This window comes from Fonsecaea monophora, assembly GCF_001642475.1.
Source record: "Fonsecaea monophora strain CBS 269.37 chromosome Unknown Scaff1, whole genome shotgun sequence".
NCBI lineage: Eukaryota > Fungi > Ascomycota > Eurotiomycetes > Chaetothyriales > Herpotrichiellaceae > Fonsecaea > Fonsecaea monophora.
In genome coordinates, this window is record NW_019173932.1 from 1,029,070 (window position 1) to 1,047,157 (window position 18,088).

General features: G+C 51.7%; 7 protein-coding genes across 7 annotated transcripts; 3 read left to right on the top strand and 4 right to left on the bottom strand.

Moving 5' to 3' along the window:
- Positions 1 to 569: 569 nt before the first annotated feature.
- On the bottom strand, positions 570 to 2,417 carry AYO21_00347 (hypothetical protein; the record flags this gene model as incomplete). Its single annotated transcript, XM_022650337.1, has 3 exons — positions 570 to 1,957; positions 2,014 to 2,195; positions 2,260 to 2,417. The coding sequence occupies 3 exons, from the start codon at positions 2,415 to 2,417 to the stop codon at positions 570 to 572; spliced, it is 1,728 nt and encodes a 575-aa protein (XP_022517663.1).
- Positions 2,418 to 4,169: 1,752 nt separating this feature from the next.
- AYO21_00348 (hypothetical protein) lies at positions 4,170 to 6,260 on the bottom strand (the record flags this gene model as incomplete). Its single annotated transcript, XM_022650338.1, has 1 exon — positions 4,170 to 6,260. The coding sequence occupies one exon, from the start codon at positions 6,258 to 6,260 to the stop codon at positions 4,170 to 4,172; it is 2,091 nt and encodes a 696-aa protein (XP_022517664.1).
- Positions 6,261 to 7,034: 774 nt separating this feature from the next.
- AYO21_00349 (U6 snRNA-associated Sm-like protein LSm2) lies at positions 7,035 to 7,519 on the top strand (the record flags this gene model as incomplete). Its single annotated transcript, XM_022650339.1, has 2 exons — positions 7,035 to 7,150; positions 7,237 to 7,519. 2 exons carry the CDS (start codon positions 7,035 to 7,037, stop codon positions 7,517 to 7,519), a joined length of 399 nt encoding a protein of 132 aa, XP_022517665.1.
- A 582-nt stretch (positions 7,520 to 8,101) lies between these two features.
- AYO21_00350 (hypothetical protein) lies at positions 8,102 to 10,738 on the bottom strand (the record flags this gene model as incomplete). The annotated part of the gene is made up of 1 exon (XM_022650340.1): positions 8,102 to 10,738. One exon carries the CDS (start codon positions 10,736 to 10,738, stop codon positions 8,102 to 8,104), a length of 2,637 nt encoding a protein of 878 aa, XP_022517666.1.
- A 773-nt stretch (positions 10,739 to 11,511) lies between these two features.
- On the top strand, positions 11,512 to 12,645 carry AYO21_00351 (hypothetical protein; the record flags this gene model as incomplete). Its single annotated transcript, XM_022650341.1, has 3 exons — positions 11,512 to 11,544; positions 11,628 to 12,446; positions 12,520 to 12,645. The coding sequence occupies 3 exons, from the start codon at positions 11,512 to 11,514 to the stop codon at positions 12,643 to 12,645; spliced, it is 978 nt and encodes a 325-aa protein (XP_022517667.1).
- Positions 12,646 to 13,446: 801 nt separating this feature from the next.
- On the bottom strand, positions 13,447 to 14,589 carry AYO21_00352 (hypothetical protein; the record flags this gene model as incomplete). The annotated part of the gene is made up of 1 exon (XM_022650342.1): positions 13,447 to 14,589. One exon carries the CDS (start codon positions 14,587 to 14,589, stop codon positions 13,447 to 13,449), a length of 1,143 nt encoding a protein of 380 aa, XP_022517668.1.
- Positions 14,590 to 16,928: 2,339 nt separating this feature from the next.
- AYO21_00353 (hypothetical protein) lies at positions 16,929 to 17,902 on the top strand (the record flags this gene model as incomplete). Its single annotated transcript, XM_022650343.1, has 2 exons — positions 16,929 to 17,520; positions 17,592 to 17,902. The coding sequence occupies 2 exons, from the start codon at positions 16,929 to 16,931 to the stop codon at positions 17,900 to 17,902; spliced, it is 903 nt and encodes a 300-aa protein (XP_022517669.1).
- Between the last annotated feature and the right edge of the window lie 186 nt (positions 17,903 to 18,088).

Below are 18,088 nucleotides of genomic sequence, written 5' to 3' on the forward strand. Positions count from 1 at the left end.
CTCGTACGAGGTACAAGTCGCAGATCCATCAAGCGGAAATCCCCCGGATGGATACATCGAGCACCCATGCACACCAGGTGAAGGCGACTTACAATCAAGGATGTACTCGGTACATCGAGCAGAAGAGATCAAGCGAGCAAGGTAAACGAAATGCATGTGCCCTTCCTTGCCCAGGTACATAATCACAAGATGCTTGTAGCAGCTACAATCTGACTATGAATCCTGACAATTTTATTCCAAGAGCTCAACTCCAATCGGAAGAGTGTCTGTCTCTTTTACAGCCACAGCTCCAATTCCTTCTCTCCTCCCTTCCATACAAGCACCGACTTCAGCCCCATCCGCCCTATCCGTACCTCGTAGATAAAGTGCAACTTGCGTTTGACGAAGAAAAAAAAAAAAATCAAACTTATTCGAAGAGTTCATCATCCAAATTACACTAAATACGAAGAGTCGCCGAGGTGGGCATTCCTGGGGTATACATGCATCCTCCACGCACAAAACTAAAAGTCCAACAGTGCTCATGTCGCTTGAAATCCAATCATCCTGCGTGCTTTTGCTCCGACATCACCTCACACTTTGTTCAGGATGGCCTTGTCCATGTCTGAGGCCGGGGCTGGCGAAATCCCACTGCCCGAGTCGGACCCTTCCTTCCCGTCGATAACGTTTTGGTCTTGTCCAAGCATCATATGTTGGATGTTCACCTTTGGTCCTGTGAACCACTTGTGGGCGTCCACGACCCACCAGATCAAGATAAACAGCATCGGCCCGCCCCACACCAAACAGGTCCAGTTCATGAGAGAGGCGTCCAGATCCGATCCTGTCACGCTGGGCAAGCAGAGGATAGGGATCATCAACAAGGTGAAGCATGTTGATGCCACACCGATGGGATACGAGTATTTGCCCAGGTGCCATGGACCGCGACGGAACCGGTTGCCCACGAAGAAAGTTCGGATCGTGATGGGAATGGTAAAGGCGACAAAGGCGGCAATGGCGCCGACACTGAAAATAGCCCCGATAGACGCCTCACCTCCAAAAAGGAGGAGCGTCAGGAGAATTCCCACAACGCAGTTCAGCCAGACGGCATTGACTGGAGTTTTGGTGATTGGGTTGACTTGCTTCCACAGATTGGAGTAAGGGAAGCAGTTATCACGGGCGTATGCGAAAGTGACCCGTGATGCGGCGACCATACAGCCCTGCCCCATGGAGAAGCCGCAGATGATGGTCATTGAGAGCAGAGCCAGAGCAGTGTTTTTCGGTAGGATTTGCACGAGGTAGGTGGCCCAAGGCTGACCGATATCCGAATCGAGGACGTCGTCGATATCGATCACGGTATAAGCCACGACCAATTGCAGGAACCAGCCCATAATACCGCCAACGCCAGACGTCAGAACGATGGCCCGAGGACTGGCAATGTTTGCATTGCTGCACTCCTCTGCAAGATGGAAAGGGGCGTCGTATCCCGACATGGTCCAGATGACGGCGATGAACGACATGAGCAGAGCGACTCCATTGGGAAAGTCCGTCCCCTCGTAGAAGTTGCCCCAGACAGTGCTGCTCTTGGTGAAACGGGGCAATCCCTGGGACCCACGGGTGGTGGCCGCGGGAATGGTGATAATGGTAATGACCAAGGCAATGATGTTGAACGTGCTCCCATACGAGTTGAAGGTGGCGATCCAGCGCGTAGGCATGGATGAGATGCACGCATGTAGAATCATGATCAGAGTGGTCAGGAGGAAAACTTGGTAGTTCTGGGGGACGTAATCTGGGTTGGTGATGGAGCCGGCTGCGAGAATCATCGAAGCCAAAGCATAGTCGACTGAAGGGGCGCCTGTGACTTGGACCAGCCAATTCGACCAACCAGTGATCCAGGCAGCCAGGGGGCCATATCCTGAGGGTGCCAGCACGGCCGCAGCGTAGTACAAACCGCCCGAGGTGGGCATAGAGGAACACAACTCAGCTATTGTTATGTTAGTTGTGGCACATTAGCATTATCTTTGCAGCAGCGAGACGTACCCATGCCCATGGCAACACATTGAATGAAAGCCATAGCAATCAGCCAACCCCATGTCATACCAGGGGTCCCGGCATAGCCCATGCCATAGTACAGAGTCGAAGCGAAGGACGGAAGCAAGCCGAGAACGGCGAAAGAAACGCAAAACGACGTCCATAACGAGAATTCTCTCTTAAATTCAGGGCTGTTTGTATGTTAGAAACGATGCGGCGCAACAGAGAACCTGCAGCATTTAGAGAAGCACATACACGTAACCAAGCGCAGCGAGAACCTCCTCATCGGCAGTCAACTCTCGGTCAAATATAGGCACCTCGCTGGGAGGCAGCACAGAGGTCACAGGCTCCTCTGCAACCGACTTGCGGTGTCCTCCTTGCGAGGTGACGCTGAGGTTTCGGTCTGCACTCATAATGGCGCCAGAAACGTGGGTATGTTATTTGGATGAGATTGAAGTTTTATGCATGTGCAATGACGTCCAGCACCAGATTCAGACGTAGGTGTTCGAACGACCTTGGTGTGTAGACTGCGAGAGGAACCAATGCGCTCAGTAAAGCGACCTAGCGATATGGGCGAGAATCAATGTGAAGCACACACGAAAAGGACAACTCTGAATGAGAGGCAAGAAGACCGTATTCATAGCAGAATGCCCGCCGAGGATCTTTTTAATCAAGTCATGCATCCCATCGCGAGCTGGGAGAACAGAAAAAAGCAGAGCGAAGCCAGGCGAGCCTGTCACAGCGGGAGAAATTGCGCAGGGGCCGCGAGGCGATGGACATGAATTGGCCTCTGAGAAGCACCAGCTAAGCCTTGATCGGGAAACTTGACGCTGGTTATCGGCAGGGTGGAGTCTTTCTCCAGAGCCCAGCGGGGCCCATGACGAGGAGTGGCAGGTTCATACGGGTATAGTATCGCATGGAGAGATTTTGATGAGAGAGCTGAATGGCTGGCGAAGGGTGAGGAAGAGATAAGACCAGGTCGGAGAGGGGCACCAGAGGGGGCAAGAGACCGCTACTGGGCACGAGAGGAGGGGGGCGACTTGTGGAGGAACGGGCCACCGACCTACGCCTAGGTACTTGGCGAGTAACACAGGGTCCAACAGTGGGCGTCTCCGTGGGTAGCTAAAGCCTAAAGAAACTCTTGGTAGGCGAGCCTAAACCTGCTGTTGACCACTAGAGACAATTATCGCCAACGTATGGGGCAGATTGTCACTAAAGGCAGTAAAGGTATCAGCACCATCATCAGCACCATCAGCAACTGCAACAATCCCAAACACCTCAAAAAGTGCCCCTTGTAAGGAATGCCACGCGACAATCTCGTTGACTAACTATCTATTGGTCTTGTAAGCCGATAGCTCAACACACCTCTTCACTTCTCTCGCCTTCTCTGCCTCGATCCAGAATCCATCCCAACCTGCATCTATGACATGATATTGTCTATCAGCACCTCTCTTCTTATCAGCTCCTCGTTGACTCGTTATGCTTACCCGATATGACCAACACGCCTGGTGACGCCGCACTTCCACCATCTCCTTCTCCGCGAGAAACTCTCTTGGAACAAGCAGCACCGTACCTTACTCATCCTTTGCCTTTACGCCCGTTGCGCCGTCAGCCCATCTATCTCTTCAAGAGGTGGGAGGGATTTATGAGCAGGTGCAGGTGCAGGGCCAGACAACTACCTAGGTAGATACCTGACTCACCGAACAAAGTACCTCTATGAGATCTTTCTCTGCGGCTCTCAATTTTGCCTCACGATAAGCTGTCACGCTGTCTCCGCCCTATCCGATATTTCTAATGACCGAGTACCTGAATTTCGCTTCTTCGCTTGTACCATGCCCCGCGGCCACGTCGGTCGGCTCCTAGAAATCAGGGCTGTAGCATCAGTGGAAGCTATCCATGATATTTCATGGGTATGCCGCATCGCCCTACCCAATTCGGAATTCGAGTGTTGACCTACAAGTGCGTTCATCTCCAGGTTTCGCCAACCTCCCGCCTTTTTGAGCAGCTACAACCATTGGTTTGTCCCTTGTATGTTGTTTCTGTATATATCATTCTCCCTATCACCAAAGCGTGTGACAGGGATATCTTTCTATCATGTATCTCCTTCGTGCTCCCTGTAACTTGCTTCTGGCAACGGACATCAACGGTCTCCCCCTCGCCTCCAATTACTTTAGACAGCCACCTGTTTGACGATCCCCTCCCCCATCATCCACGACACCAGATATCTCTCTGCATACCCGTCTTGCCTCCTCTGGCATCGTCTTCCAAAGCACCTCACGAACTTCGTTGCCCACCTGCTCCACAGCATCCATTGCCCAAAGCACATCGAGATGTTCATATTCCTCAATCACCTTGCTGTGGACCACCTGCACGAATGGTTCGCGCCCACGCGCGAATCGCCGTAAAAGTCTCCGACCATCAACCAGATCGTCACTTCCAGCAACCCAGAGTGCCAGGGGAGGCACATGTTCGTCATACCACGCGGTTCTACCTCGATCCTCTCCATCGGACGTAGCAGGCTCAGAGCTTTCGTCTCCGTCATCCTCCTCTTCTGTTTGTCCCTCTTCCCGCGTGGCTAGAATGCACTTTTGCGTCGCAAAGCATTCTCGACCCAGCCACCACCTCATGCTCTCCGCACTCACATAAACGGGCGAGAATTGAAAGAGCCGGTTCCGAAGACCCCGATCCCATCGCTTGTCTGTCCAATCGAACAGGAACGAGAAAACCCGGTAGCCTAGAGCACCATAGATCTTGCCAGGAAGTGTACGATGCATGGTCATCATCAAGGGGATGAAGCTGTGAATGCCAAAAAACACCCTGAACATCGACGGCGAGATAACCCGCATGAACTTGAAATACATCTTGCCAATCAAGGGGCCTGCATAAACCGCAGGGGCGAGAGCGCAGAAGACACTGATTTTGTCACCCAGATCTGGTCGCTGCTCTTTTGCCAAAGCCACGAATGCTTCTGTAGTACCTTGACTGTGACACACTAGCCCCAGCTTCTCAAATCCTGTTTCTTCCAGAACTCGGGATATGAATGCAGGAAGGTCCATCACCCCCATCTGTCGGATATTCCATGCCCACATCCGTGGATCGTGATACTCTAGCAGGCTATGCTCGGGGTTGAATCCGCAACGATTGTTTCCTAACCATACATCGTACCCAGACTTACAGAGAAAAAAGGCCAAACTGTCGTCGTCATTTGCACAATAAGCACCTGCGCTCTGTAAAAGCCCATGAACGAGTAGGACGGGGTATCTTCTGTTGCCGTCGCAGTACTGCGTCTGAAAGTGTTGTTGGACATTTTCTTTGGAACTTGTGAAAACGGTAGGCTCATCTGGTTGTCGCTCCGCAATTGGACGAGGTGTGTACTCTGCAGGGTTGTAGATATGCCATAATGATAAAACAAACCCGTCTTCTGTCTGCACTTTGAATTCTTCGGCGTCTAGACCGACTCGACGTGCATAGTACCTGATGTCGCAAACTAGTTTGTCAGGTCCCCCTTCGAGCGGCATCAACGACTCCTGTGACGAAGCAGCCGGCTTGATTGCCCCATTCTGAGCAGTTGCATCCTGTTTCGCCGCGCGCCTCTCCCATTCCTTATCTTGTTTCTTGCGTATAAGCGCTCGTCGTGTTTCCTCGTCATAGAATGGCCTGCTCTTGTAAGGATCTCGAAAGGTAAGCCACAACCAGGCATAGTTCACAAAGTGAGGTATTGACGTAAATAACGCCCCGAGAACAATGACGGTAAGAAAGGCTGTGGAGAGTACAGCTGATGTCGTTCGAAGTACTGAGCATTGGAGGTTTCGTAGGAGTGACGGAGGGCCATAAAGGGGCAAAGGAGGAAATAGCGGGTGTGTATGAAGGACAGGGATTGCTTCGTCTAGTCGGCTGGATTCGCTCTCCTGGTCATCTTTCATCAACTCGTTCCGGTCAACCTTCCCAGGCCCAGCCCTCTGCCTGTCAAATCGGCTCAACCCGCGCGGTCGTCCTGGCCGGTACGCTCGGCCCTCACAACGGTTCTTCAACAAGTTGATCTTGTGTGCTTCTTGGACGGGGACGGCTGGTAGTCTGTTGCCATCTACGGTCTCGATGACCGGGTCCAGGGGGGTAATGAACTTTGCTTCAACGGCATGACCGGGCTTGTCGGCATCGTCACTTGTCTGTGACGAGGGTTCAAGGGAAAGCTTTTGAGCTTGCAGCTCGTACTCGACGGCTGCATGGGCGCGACTCCGTAGCTGGGTCTGTGACATCTGGGATCTCTAAATTCATGAAATGATCGCTCGCTGTGGGTATGTGGATTGTTGATGTCATCGAGATCCAGCAATAGATCCAACTAAAGATGTGCAAGTGCTTGCTAACAACAGAACTGCCTCGAGATTTCAAAGCTGCAATGGCTAACTGGGTGAACGAGAGAACGGGGACAAGGTGAAAGGAATCGACTCTTGTATATCGCTACAAGGCGAAGTTTGTCTCATAAACAGTACAAGGCACATGTTGCTGCCGACAATGACAGACCTGGATTTTTTTCCCAAGGCAATTTTGCGCTGCACTCATCATTGGCTCAATTTTGCCTTCCGTCGTCGAGGCGCCTGCTGATCGTGGAGAAACTCGAGTCAAGATCGCGAGTGGGTGGCAGGGAAATGAAGGAGTCGATGAATCAGATCATCGATGTCATTGCTTGCCCATGCGGGCATCGACATCATAGCCACATGCTGGGTCGAACCAACCGGGAAACCTTGACATTGTGATGGTGTCACATCTGGCCAGCGAGCGGACCGTTGCCGAGCCACTCGCAATAAGGGTGGCCCAGTTCTCACAGACGAGAATCCAATGAAATGAGTGAAAATCAAACCGGTCTATCAGTGGAGCAAAGCCTGGATAAGGTTGGCAAATCTGTACCAGAACCAAGATGAGGAGAATGGTTGCTTTGAATTCTCATACTTCACCCTAGAAAATTCTGCGGGTCAAAAAGGCCACGGCCGCACTTCCTCCGGATTCCTTGGCATTGTTTCCGCTGCGGAACCATGTCTCTACCACACCGTGAGTGGGCAGTTGTGAGTGGTCGTATTCTTGAGTCGCGACGAACGCAAGTTGAATTCGAGGGCGCAGCATTGAAGTACATTGCTGGCGCACCGACATTGTTAGCCACCCACCATGCTGTTCTTCAGGTACTCTATCCTAACCCTCAATGCGCTCGCTCATGACTTGCACTGACTGGACAAACAGCTTCTTCAAAACCCTGACCCAGCAGACCGTCACGGTCGAACTGAAAAACGATATTTCCATCCGTGGCACGTTAAAGTCCGTCGATCAATACCTAAACATCAAACTCGACGATATCACAGTGCTGGATGAATTGAAATACCCTCATCTGTCTTCCGTGAAGAACATCTTTATAAGAGGCTCGGTGGTAAGATATGTTCACTTGCCACCTGATAAGGTCGACAGGGGCCTGTTGGAGGATGCTTGTCGCAGAGAAGCAATGAGTCAGAAGGGAAAAGGGACATAAAAAAATGGCGACAAGGCAAAATGAGCTGCGAATAACATTTCCACGGGCACTAAATGGAACCAAAATGGCTTGTGAAAGCATGTCCTATCGACATCGCGTCGCGAAATATGGCAGCGCTAGATGGCTCGCAGCAACGCTGGCGGTGTAGATATGGGGTTTATTGCTCTGATTGAGATGCGTGAAAGTACCATTTCATGGTCTGCACCATGCTGAGAACACTCTTCCGGATGTGGCAAACGACCTTCGAAGAAAACGACAGGTCATCGCCCGATGGAGTCACTCGCTGGTTCCAGTGCACCATTCAGATGTGGCCAGGGAAAATTATTGATTTACAAATGACTGTATTAGACGAGGTCAATGCTGGAGCATGTGTATGGGTGTTTGGCTGGTCGCCGACTTCTTCCAAACCACTGAGTTGGACTTGATAGCTCCCCTCTTATGCATGGATGCTCGAACGAGATACAATGACAACAGCCTTGCCCTCCTACGCACCATCTCAGGTCCGCAAGAACGGCCATCAGGGTCTGCGTGACAACTCATGACACTCATCTGTGCATCAGCATGGTATCATGGATCGCACGACTACACTCCATAGCTCAGCTTCCCATCCCCACTTCCCCATCCCTCAGCCCCAGCCTGAACTGTAAACAATCCATTTTTCCTCTTTTCAGCCTCCCACTTTTCGATCCATGCCTTCATTTTCTCTCTAGACCTCGCACTTCCCACATTAACCGTCGGAACAATGCGGTTGATCCTGAGAGCGCAGCAAAACATGGTCAGCTCCCGGAAGGAACTATGCTCAGAGTAAGGTACTCCAAAGCAGTTCGACTCCCTTGTGCTTCCACGTTGAGGAGCCAGGTCGCGCATAGTATATCGCGTTTTCCACCCATCAGAATGCAGCACGGTACTGACGGCCGGGTTCTCAGTGAAGCGTGATGTTGGGGGCCGGTAAGACCAGCCCGTTGGTCGGAAACCGACCACACGAGCAAAATGACCTTTGTAAGTCATCATATAGTCGTGAAGTGTTTCGGCTCGGATCTCCATCAATGTCTGCATGTGAACCTGTGCCTCAAGTGGGTTCTTCGTTAGTCTGGCATTGAGTTCGGGATCTTCGAGGCACAGACAGATGCGCATCTTCGAGGGCGGAGCATAGATCTTGGAGTTCAGAGCTTTGGCGATTCCTAGGCAGATTCGCTCCTTGCCGATCGAATAGGTGCCAATGACAACTAACAGACGTCCTCGTAATTTCGGTTTCCTCTCTGCCTCCTCATCATCCGGCCTCACGATGGTGGCCTCACCCTGTTCAAGGAACTTCTTCATCGCACTACCGGCGCGGCTGGCTTTAACTTTCTCCCAATCGTCACTGTCGTCCACAATCTCCTTGGACAGACTGACACACATCTGAGCACAGGCATCAATGACATCATGTTGGCTTGGAAAAGCGTACTTAGGAGTCAAATAGGTCGTGTCCAGGTAGCAGGTGTCGATAACTTGTTGCTTGGCCAAGCCGGTGACGCTGTCGATAACATCAGGACGCAGGAGAGGATGAGCAACATGTGCTGGACACGCCCGAAAGTCCCCACAATGAAGGATACGGGTTAGCTTTGGAGATCCATCTTTGTTCTTACCCGTGATTTTTTCAAACAGGTAGAGCGACGACCCAGGGCAGTGGTTGGCAGGAATCATGGTGACGAAGACCCCCTTTGTATTCGGCACCTCGACCTTCTTCTCGAATTCTAGTGGGACTATCCATTTGGGATCGACCTTCAGCTGCTGAACCATTAGATTGCAGGTAACTTTGCTGGCGTAAATGGGCCCGTGGCACCATGAAGAGGTGAGGCCAATGTAATGATCACTGTGGAAATGACTGAGAAAGTAGGCGTTTTGATTCTCAACTTTGCCATACCGAAAGGCGTCGACACAGATGTAAAAGCCAGGCATGATCTTGTAGAAGGGGCAGGTACGTTGATAGGCTGGTTTCCCACGAGATCGAGCTTCATGGGCAGCAGCCTCAGCCCAAGCAGCGTCTTCTGCATGGCCAGACATGAGCCTAGCAAAGGCAGAACCTCCCTTCCCATTTTTCGAAGCAGCAAAAGGGTTGGATTGGGCAGGACGAGCAACTGCCGCACGCTGGAACCGCTTTGGCACGTCAGCCGCTTCACCAACATCGGTGTGCATGCGAGTTTCGTTTGCAGATCGAGGATCGTGTGCTTCTGGAAGTGGTTCAGCATTACCATCAAGACAGGCATTAACATGTGTCGATGCCTGGTTTTCGGAGAGTCCTCTCAGATTTCCAGTACATATTGGGCAGACTGAAATGCCAGCAGTTTCCTCGGCATCAACTTGAACGTCATCGTCGACAACACTTCGTGGCGTTCTGACACTCTCAGTCTCTGACTTCGAGTCCTCGTTGTCAAAGTCCGTCCCCATCTCCCGTTGCTCCTCCATCCACTTGCGTTCCATGTATTCTTCCCCTCCTTCGAAGAATTCATCATTCTCAAATTCATCATCTCCAAAATCTCCAGGCTCGAAAACACTTGTTTCTTCACGTATCAAGTGTGGGACATCTCTCCTAGGGATTGCCGAATCTTCATACCTATCTTGGTCGGTGGCATTGGTTTTCCTGGAGACAGAATCCGAGTCAAACAGGTGGGAGACATTTCTTGTCGTCCTGGGTCCTATATCGACGTCAATGGTGCTCCCAGACTCCAAGTTGCTAGTGTCTCGTACTTGCTCCGTGGTATCGGCGGCATTGGCAGCGCTATTGATGGCCGCAGTCCAGGCAATATCTTCCTCGTCACTTGAGTCATCCAGGAATCCACCTCTGTACTTCTTGGGTGGCTTCACTGGCTCTGCATTCCCACTGTGTAAGTTCTGCTCCATCCTGGCTTGACCAGCACCACTCTCAAGTCCAGGTGAGGGGGTGCGAACAAGGTCCTCGAAGTTCTCCTCATCATCATCATGAATTCGCCTCTTCTTGACGGACCCGCCATTTTCGTGAAATCGGGCGTCGTTCTCCTCTAATCCCTGCGCTTCAATAGTAGACTGCACATCCTTAAAGAACAAGGGAGGAGGAGCGTTCGTAGCCACGCCGGTGATATCATTCTTGTCTGACTTTGCGAAGAAGTTGAGTATGGTCTGATTCTGACCAGACCCGTTTCTCTTTGCTACAGAAGTCTTTGAGGAGGGTTGACGACCGGATGTGGAAGCCTTGGACATGGGGGATCTCTTTTTTTTGGAGGCTTGGTCCGCAACCTCTTGAGCGTACTGGGCGGGTAATGTGAAGTAGGGGCTCTTTTTTGGGCCCGCAGGGGGAGGGGTTGGAGGCCGGCCAAGGTAGGGAAGGACTCGCTCGTCTATCGGGAGAGATGCATTCTCTCGAGGGTTGCGAAACATCTTTGTAGGATCAAATGCGCCACCGGAGTAACGGAAAACATCTTTGATGATACAACGACGAATGTTTGAAGAAGAGGATGGCGGCGACTCGTCACCAAGCTGTGAATTTACCACGATGTGTGAAGTCGGACGTTGATTAAATCTTCACAAGTAGAACTCATGACGCGCTCCAAACCCATCCCCACCCTTTCTCTTCGACCCTCCTACAACGACCTATTCATGAAATTGGTGCTTTCCTTTCAAACAACGAATCCTATCTGAATTAGATCCTAGAATCGCTTTACATAAACATACCAATCATGGCAAGACTGGCGATGTCGTGAAACCTCACCTAACCATCTTGTATTCTGCAATCGAAAGGATACGCGAACTCACGTGCGCAACCACCACTGCTCGCCAAATAGCTTCCCCAACGCGAAAAGCGCCCGGTGACGCGGGCATGACTGGCACCAGTCGATAATCGCATAAACGCATAAACGATGTCATCGATTTTCGTCTTGCTTCTTTGATTCTCTCTCCCACAACCACCGCAATCTTGTCACCACCAAACACCTCACCACCGGTGGAGCGGCTTGCGGTGAGCCAGTCCAGGGCGCATGTCGAAGGAGATCGAGCGTCTTAAGGACGAGGTAAGTCCATCCAACCTGTCCTTATGTTTATAAGCTTCTCTTTCATTTGATTAGATGTGCTTATCTTTTCTCCTCTGTACCAGGGCACGAGACAGCAAGTCGTTATAGCCGGTGGTGTCGCAGGCCTCGTGTCCAGATTCGTCATCGCTCCATTAGACGTGGTCAAAATTCGACTTCAGCTTCAGCCACACTCACTCTCTGATCCGCTATCTTGCGATGGTATCAAAGGCCCGATCTACAAGGGGGTGTTTTCGACTTTGCGCGCAATCGTGAGAGATGAGGGTATCCGCGCGCTGTGGAAGGGCAATATTCCCGCCGAGCTCATGTACATCACATATGGCGGCGTCCAGTTTACGGCCTATCGCTCCATTACCCAAGCTCAGGCTATGCTTCCGACACGTCCGCCGCCTTCTATCGAATCGTTCATCAGCGGAGCAGGAGCTGGCGCCGCCGCAACTTCAATTACTTATCCATTGGATCTTCTCCGGACACGGTTCGCTGCGCAGGGTCCGCAAAAGATCTATACAGGACTCGCCAATTCTGTTCAAGACATTATCCGCCGCGAGGGACCTAGTGGTTTCTTCCGCGGCCTCAGTGCTGCGCTAGGCCAGATAGTCCCTTATATGGGCCTCTTCTTCATGAGCTACGAGTTTCTACATCAGTACATTGGAGGCAAGACCTTACCATTCGGCTCCGGCGATGCCACTGCTGGTGTATTTGCCAGTATCTTTGCCAAGACCGCTGTCTTCCCTCTGGACCTGGTCAGGAAGCGACTGCAGGTGCAGGGCCCGACGAGGAGCAGGTATATTCATACGAACATTCCCGAATATACGGGCGTTATTCGTGCACTCACCACAATTTGGGCCAAGGAAGGCTATCGAGGTTGGTATCGAGGACTGACTGTCAGCTTGATCAAGGCAAGTCCTTTCTTCTCTCTCACAAGGTCTGCCGTCAGTGGCTGATTGTGAAATGTAGGCCGCGCCAGCATCAGCCGTCACAATGTGGACTTATGAGCGCGTCATGCATTCCCTTGTTCACTCGAATCGAAACGATGAGATGTGGGAAACTTATACCGGCTACGATGATGATTACGATGACTAAAGTTTTGCAGGACATGAGGGTGTCTCATCCTATTAAAGCATGGAGTTGGAGGTTGCAAATTCCTTCTGAATGTGTTGGATTGCACAACGTGACGTTCTCCGCTTCGACTATTCAGGAACTTCGACAGCATGAAAGAGCCTGTAACTCAAGCAGATACTTGAAGCAGGTATATCTGAAGGAACGTTATAGGCCTGGGAAGAGGACAACGTCGTATTGTCAGCAGTGTCTGCCTTTAGCCTCCAACATGCCAGATTGAAGCCGGAGGTCCAAACAGGGGGGCTTACATATCTCCAAACCACGAACAAGCCGTGAGTCTGAGAGGCGCGATCTCTAAGCGCTGTGGCATGGCAGAGGCCCCGGCTGACTCCTGATAGATGCATACGATCATCACAACATCACCATTACCATCAATCACTTAAAAGCCAGTCACTTCGACATGCCCTCGAATCCGTCGATTGCTATATCCGAGCTCTGTATCTGGAATGTTCAGTTGGCAAAAGCCGTCATCTCCTCCTTTTTGGGAGGTTCTGGACGAGGTAGGACCACACGACCATGAAACGGACGATTGCACGTGTGTTCTAGGCAGTAGGACGGAAACAGGAGGACACAGCTTGCATGAAATCCCACCAGGGGATTGGGCGAGTTCGCATGTATTCATTGCAGGGTATCTTATCTCGCTGTATAATAGCCGTTTTTCGCAAGAGCATCAGGAAATCTTATATGATTTTGTCTGTCCATGGAGCGCGGCTAAGAGCTCGATGCCCATCGCCATCGGTTGTCCCGTAAATGTGTACAAGTCTGTCATCTCCCAAAATTGAAATTTGCCCCGGCGTATTTCCACAGCGCTCTGAGGAAGGCCTGATACTCGACCCTCGTGCTGCCGCTGCCAGAAACATCACCCCCGGAGTCGCCCACGCAGAAGATCTCGCTTAGCCGGATCTGCCACGGTGGGTATCCGTCCAGCTTCACAACTGGGCCGAACACGATGACAAGGTCTGGTTCGCCAGCTTCGACCTCTTTTCCAGCAGGTCGCTCGGCGCCCGCGAGCTTCGAGTTCGGGATCGCGGTCGTCGCGCTGATTTCAGTGTTGATGAGATTGGAGGTTATGTCCTTGGGGCGCAACTTTTGAGCTTGGGCCATCTCGGCTAGGGTCCTGGTCAAGTCGACCAGTGTGTCTCGTCCGTCCGTGGCGGACAGCAGGAGAAGGTCCAGATGGGGTGGCCGCGTGTCGGCGCCCGAGTCTTCAATTCCATCGGGAACTGATTGTGCTGTGAGTAGCGGTGAGGGCGTCCGCGACAGGTTCATGGAGGGATGGTTGGGAGCAAACACTCTCAGAGTCGGCGCCGCTGGGGGGGCACCGAAGTAAGACGAAAGTCTCTGCTTCACCAGCTCTTGTAAAGACACCATGTACGTCTTCAATATTCCCGACTTTTCGTAGACACTCAGTAGGGGGATTCCAGCAGCTGCGGACCAAGCACAGAGCTCTGCAACCTCATCCATTAATGCTTCTAGTCCACCATCTTCCTCTGACTTGAACTTCAATATCACACTAAGGTGCTCAGGTATGCGGTCGAGGTTCTTGACATCTTTCTGTATATATTCTGGGGTGCGGTGGTGATGGTGCCTGATGCCGAGTAAACGGTAAACCGTGGCATGGTAGATCTGGCGCAGGCGAATGTATATGCCAAAGATGAGTTGTATGAGGAAGAAGATCAAAAAATGTAGCTTCGACTTCAGGAAAGGCCGCACTCTTCTCCTGTGCCCTCTTGTTCTCGAGCGTTGGGAGGTACTGGGCGGTTGTGAATCTTTCTGCGAAGATTCTGAGGGTGGTGGAGGAAGGTATCGTTGCAAGAGCTTCTCACGTTCTGCCGCAGAGAGGGCTCGGCCGCCTGAAGCCACATCTCTGCGGTAGATCTTGGTGTCGGCCTCACTGAATGGAGCCATGGTTAGGTTCGAAGTGACCGGAATTTCAGTGCGAAGTCATTTGCGTCAAGTGCACCGTGACAACCACATTTCAGGATATGGAGAGTAAAATTAGGCAACCGGTCTTGAGATATTTGGGTGTCTGTCGTCCTTTGGATTTCAATAGAGCGATTCGAAGTCAGTAGCAGGTTTCGCACAATAGTTGCCTACAAGCGAGTGCATGGACAAACAGGAATTCTTGAACCCGCCAATCAGAAATGGGGGTCCCAGATACACGATGACGACGCCGCATTTGCGTGTGTGCGTGTTCAAGGACCCTTCTGCCTAACCAACTGTACGAACCTGTTGTACGAGGTACCAGCAATCCATATTCTACCACAGCCTTCCTCTCGATCTTCACGCCTGAATATGTCTCGTACGATGAATATTAACATGGGGAGATTCGACATTTTGTGTCACTCCTTCCCAAGTACCTTCCAGTGTTGACGACTTTGCACGCTAATTATGACGAGGCTCGGATCGTTACTTACAAGGCTTCAAGCAACGACATTCGACATTGTGCTTGAGAAGGGCAGCAAATCAACCTATTGCCCACTTCATACGGCCATGAATATTGCATGGGATGAATATGATTCATGGAAAGGTCGAATTAGACCGTCAAGCCTACACTATATCCCTACCGTCGAGTACCCAGTTGAACCGAGGCCAAACAGATCACAAGAGCCTCATGTCGCAGCATTCTCCTTTACGGCTTGATTCTAGTAAAGAGGACTACACGATGTGATCGGTGCGTGCCGGGGGAGGGAAGGAGAGAAGAAGACGGAGAGGAGGACGTCCATTCGAAACTTACCACAAGACTCGGTCCATGGCAGCAGGCCACCATCTTCACTTCACCTGCTGTTATCACAGTTCTCCACTGGCAACTGTTAGAGCCACGAACCACAAGGTGCAAGTGAAGAGTGGCTCGTATTTGCTTTTCCCTTGCCCTGTGCATACCATCGCCATGCAGTCTAAGGCTTGTTTCCTCACCTTCCCTCCTCTTATTGTTTCCTAGTACTTGGACTATGGTCCAACTGGCTGTCATGATTGTTCAGAACGTCAAGTATCCAATATCTTCTTCCCTCTACCCTTGACATGGCGTTCTGGCCGAAATTGTGGAACACGTCAAGGTGACGGCCATTGTTGGCCTTTACAATCATCAATTGAAGCAGGGTCCTCGATTCTACCGCACCATCATGTGGCAAGCACCATACGGCTCGTACTACTGTATGCCTGGTAATTCACGCACCTACTACCCTTCATATGATGCCTATTTTGGGTTTGTGAACGATGTCAATGCTCCCCCAAGGTTAGTGTGCACCTGCCCTCTCAGTTCAAAGTCACATCCTCTCACGAGCGCAACCACATCACTTTATCATTACCTGAGCTCACTATGAAGACACATTCAACCTGGATCGAGCGCGGTCCAGACGGTCGTGCTTACTTTGTCAGAAAGAAGTCAAACATGTCCTCCGCAAGAGAACTTCTTTCCCAGGCATTGCTCCGCCGAAGCACTCGCTCACTCTTCTCATTTAGGGACTCACGGCAAGACAATCACGTTCGGTGCGTCACTGCAACTGACACTCCCCTTGCGCTGCCTGCGCCCACTTCACTCGATCCTCCTGCGGCTTCTGGTTCTCATCCTGCTCCTCCAATGGCTCCTACCTCTCAGGCTCAACCACAGCCTATCACTATGTACCTACTTCCACACCAGCAGGGCCAAATTCAGTCAGACACCAGGGACAAAAATAATGGTCAAGAACATGCAATAATTCCACAGGCTCCGTTCATCCCAGCAGCTCTCCCACCAGGCATCTTTCCAATCGGATCAATACCGCCTCATCCTATGGGACCTCAGCCAGCGACCTTTTTCCCACCAGCCTTGCCGTTTGTGCCTCAGCCTCAGCCGTTCCTAGCTGGCCCACCAGGTATGCCACCAGGCATGCCCACAGGAATACCTGCAATTACAGGATCGTCACAGACCCAATCATACGGACCTCAGGTACCGTTCCAGGGTCCGGCAGCTACACTAGGGGATGTGAGATATAAGTGTGAGATCTGTGGTCGATACCGGTCTGCTCGCTATCACTACAAGCACCCCATCCAACCAGGACAACTTCCAGGCAAAACGATCTGTCAAAAATGCAGAAAGGAGGCCACGGACAGTGAAGATGGTGATACTTCAGACAGTGTTCCTTCGCCTAGGCCACGACGCCACCGGCCGCGTACCCTGCCTCGCCGAAGCTCGTCGACCTACCAATCACAGAGACACCGATCACGAAGTCGAGCTCGATCAAGGGGTCGCACCAAGCTAATCGACTATGACCATCAGCCTTACAGAGTTCCGTCCTATGAGAACTCGACCTCGTCGAGTCTGGAAGAAGAGCCATATGGCAGCGGCCAGCGGAGATATCAGCGTCGCGAAGCTGCAGATAGAGGCCTGGTCAGGCACACTCAACGACTTCACCTTTCTCCCCTTGGCGAGCGATCCTTTGACGATGGCGATCGTGGAGAACAGAGGCAGAATTATGAAGGTTTCGAGGGCAGGGTTTACGAAGATGGCGCAGCGAGCAGACAGCGTTCACACTCAAGACAGCCAACACCGGGTCCAAGAATTCTCAGAAGACAATACTCAGACCCTTTTGTTGGGACACCACCAATTGAAGATCGGGCAGCAAGACAACAGCACTATTTTGCGGGAACACCACATACTCGCTCTCGGGAGAGATATTCTCCTCAACATGGACCAACATCTTTCAGGAGCAGATACGTGTCTGTACCTGTCCACTATTCCAGCCATCGCTCACGGAGTGTGGATGCTTCTGAGAACAATCGTGCAAGTGATCACCACGGACACATACGCTTGCGGTCTCGATCGGCTCAGCGCTATCACGACAGGTGTATGTTACATGAGTACGAAGGTAAGAGCGTCAACTTGGAGGCTGCATTTTAGTCAACTTCTGTTGCTGACTGGGTAAATGCAGACGAAATCCAGGAAGAGGATAGCCATCAAGGGCTACATGCCCCTAGTCCACCGCCTGTTCGTTCGTCATCCTTGGGATACATGAGTGAGCCTGAACGCGGTGATGAGGACAATCGGCAAGACCGTGTCCGCAGGGGCCGAAGACGACGGTCCCGCTCACGCTCCCGAGAAGACGGGCAATCGGGGTCTGGAATCTTGAGACCCGGTGATGAAGTGACGGTGATTGAGAGGCACGATCCCAGACCCAAGAAAGACTACGACTGGTATGACAATGGTGGGATGAGGGTCCGAGTGCGCGAGATTTCCCAGTAACGGAAAAGGTTCGCAGTCGGGAAGCGAAGGGAGTCTGCAACTCAGGACGAAATAGGTATCATGATGCGCAGCGTTTGTTGCGTGTGTCTGGCAAAATTCAACACGGCGATGCGCTATGGGAGAAGTATTATTGTGCTCTCCACCGAAAAGGGCTCCAGCTTTGACCAAATAGGCGTAAGTTGGGGA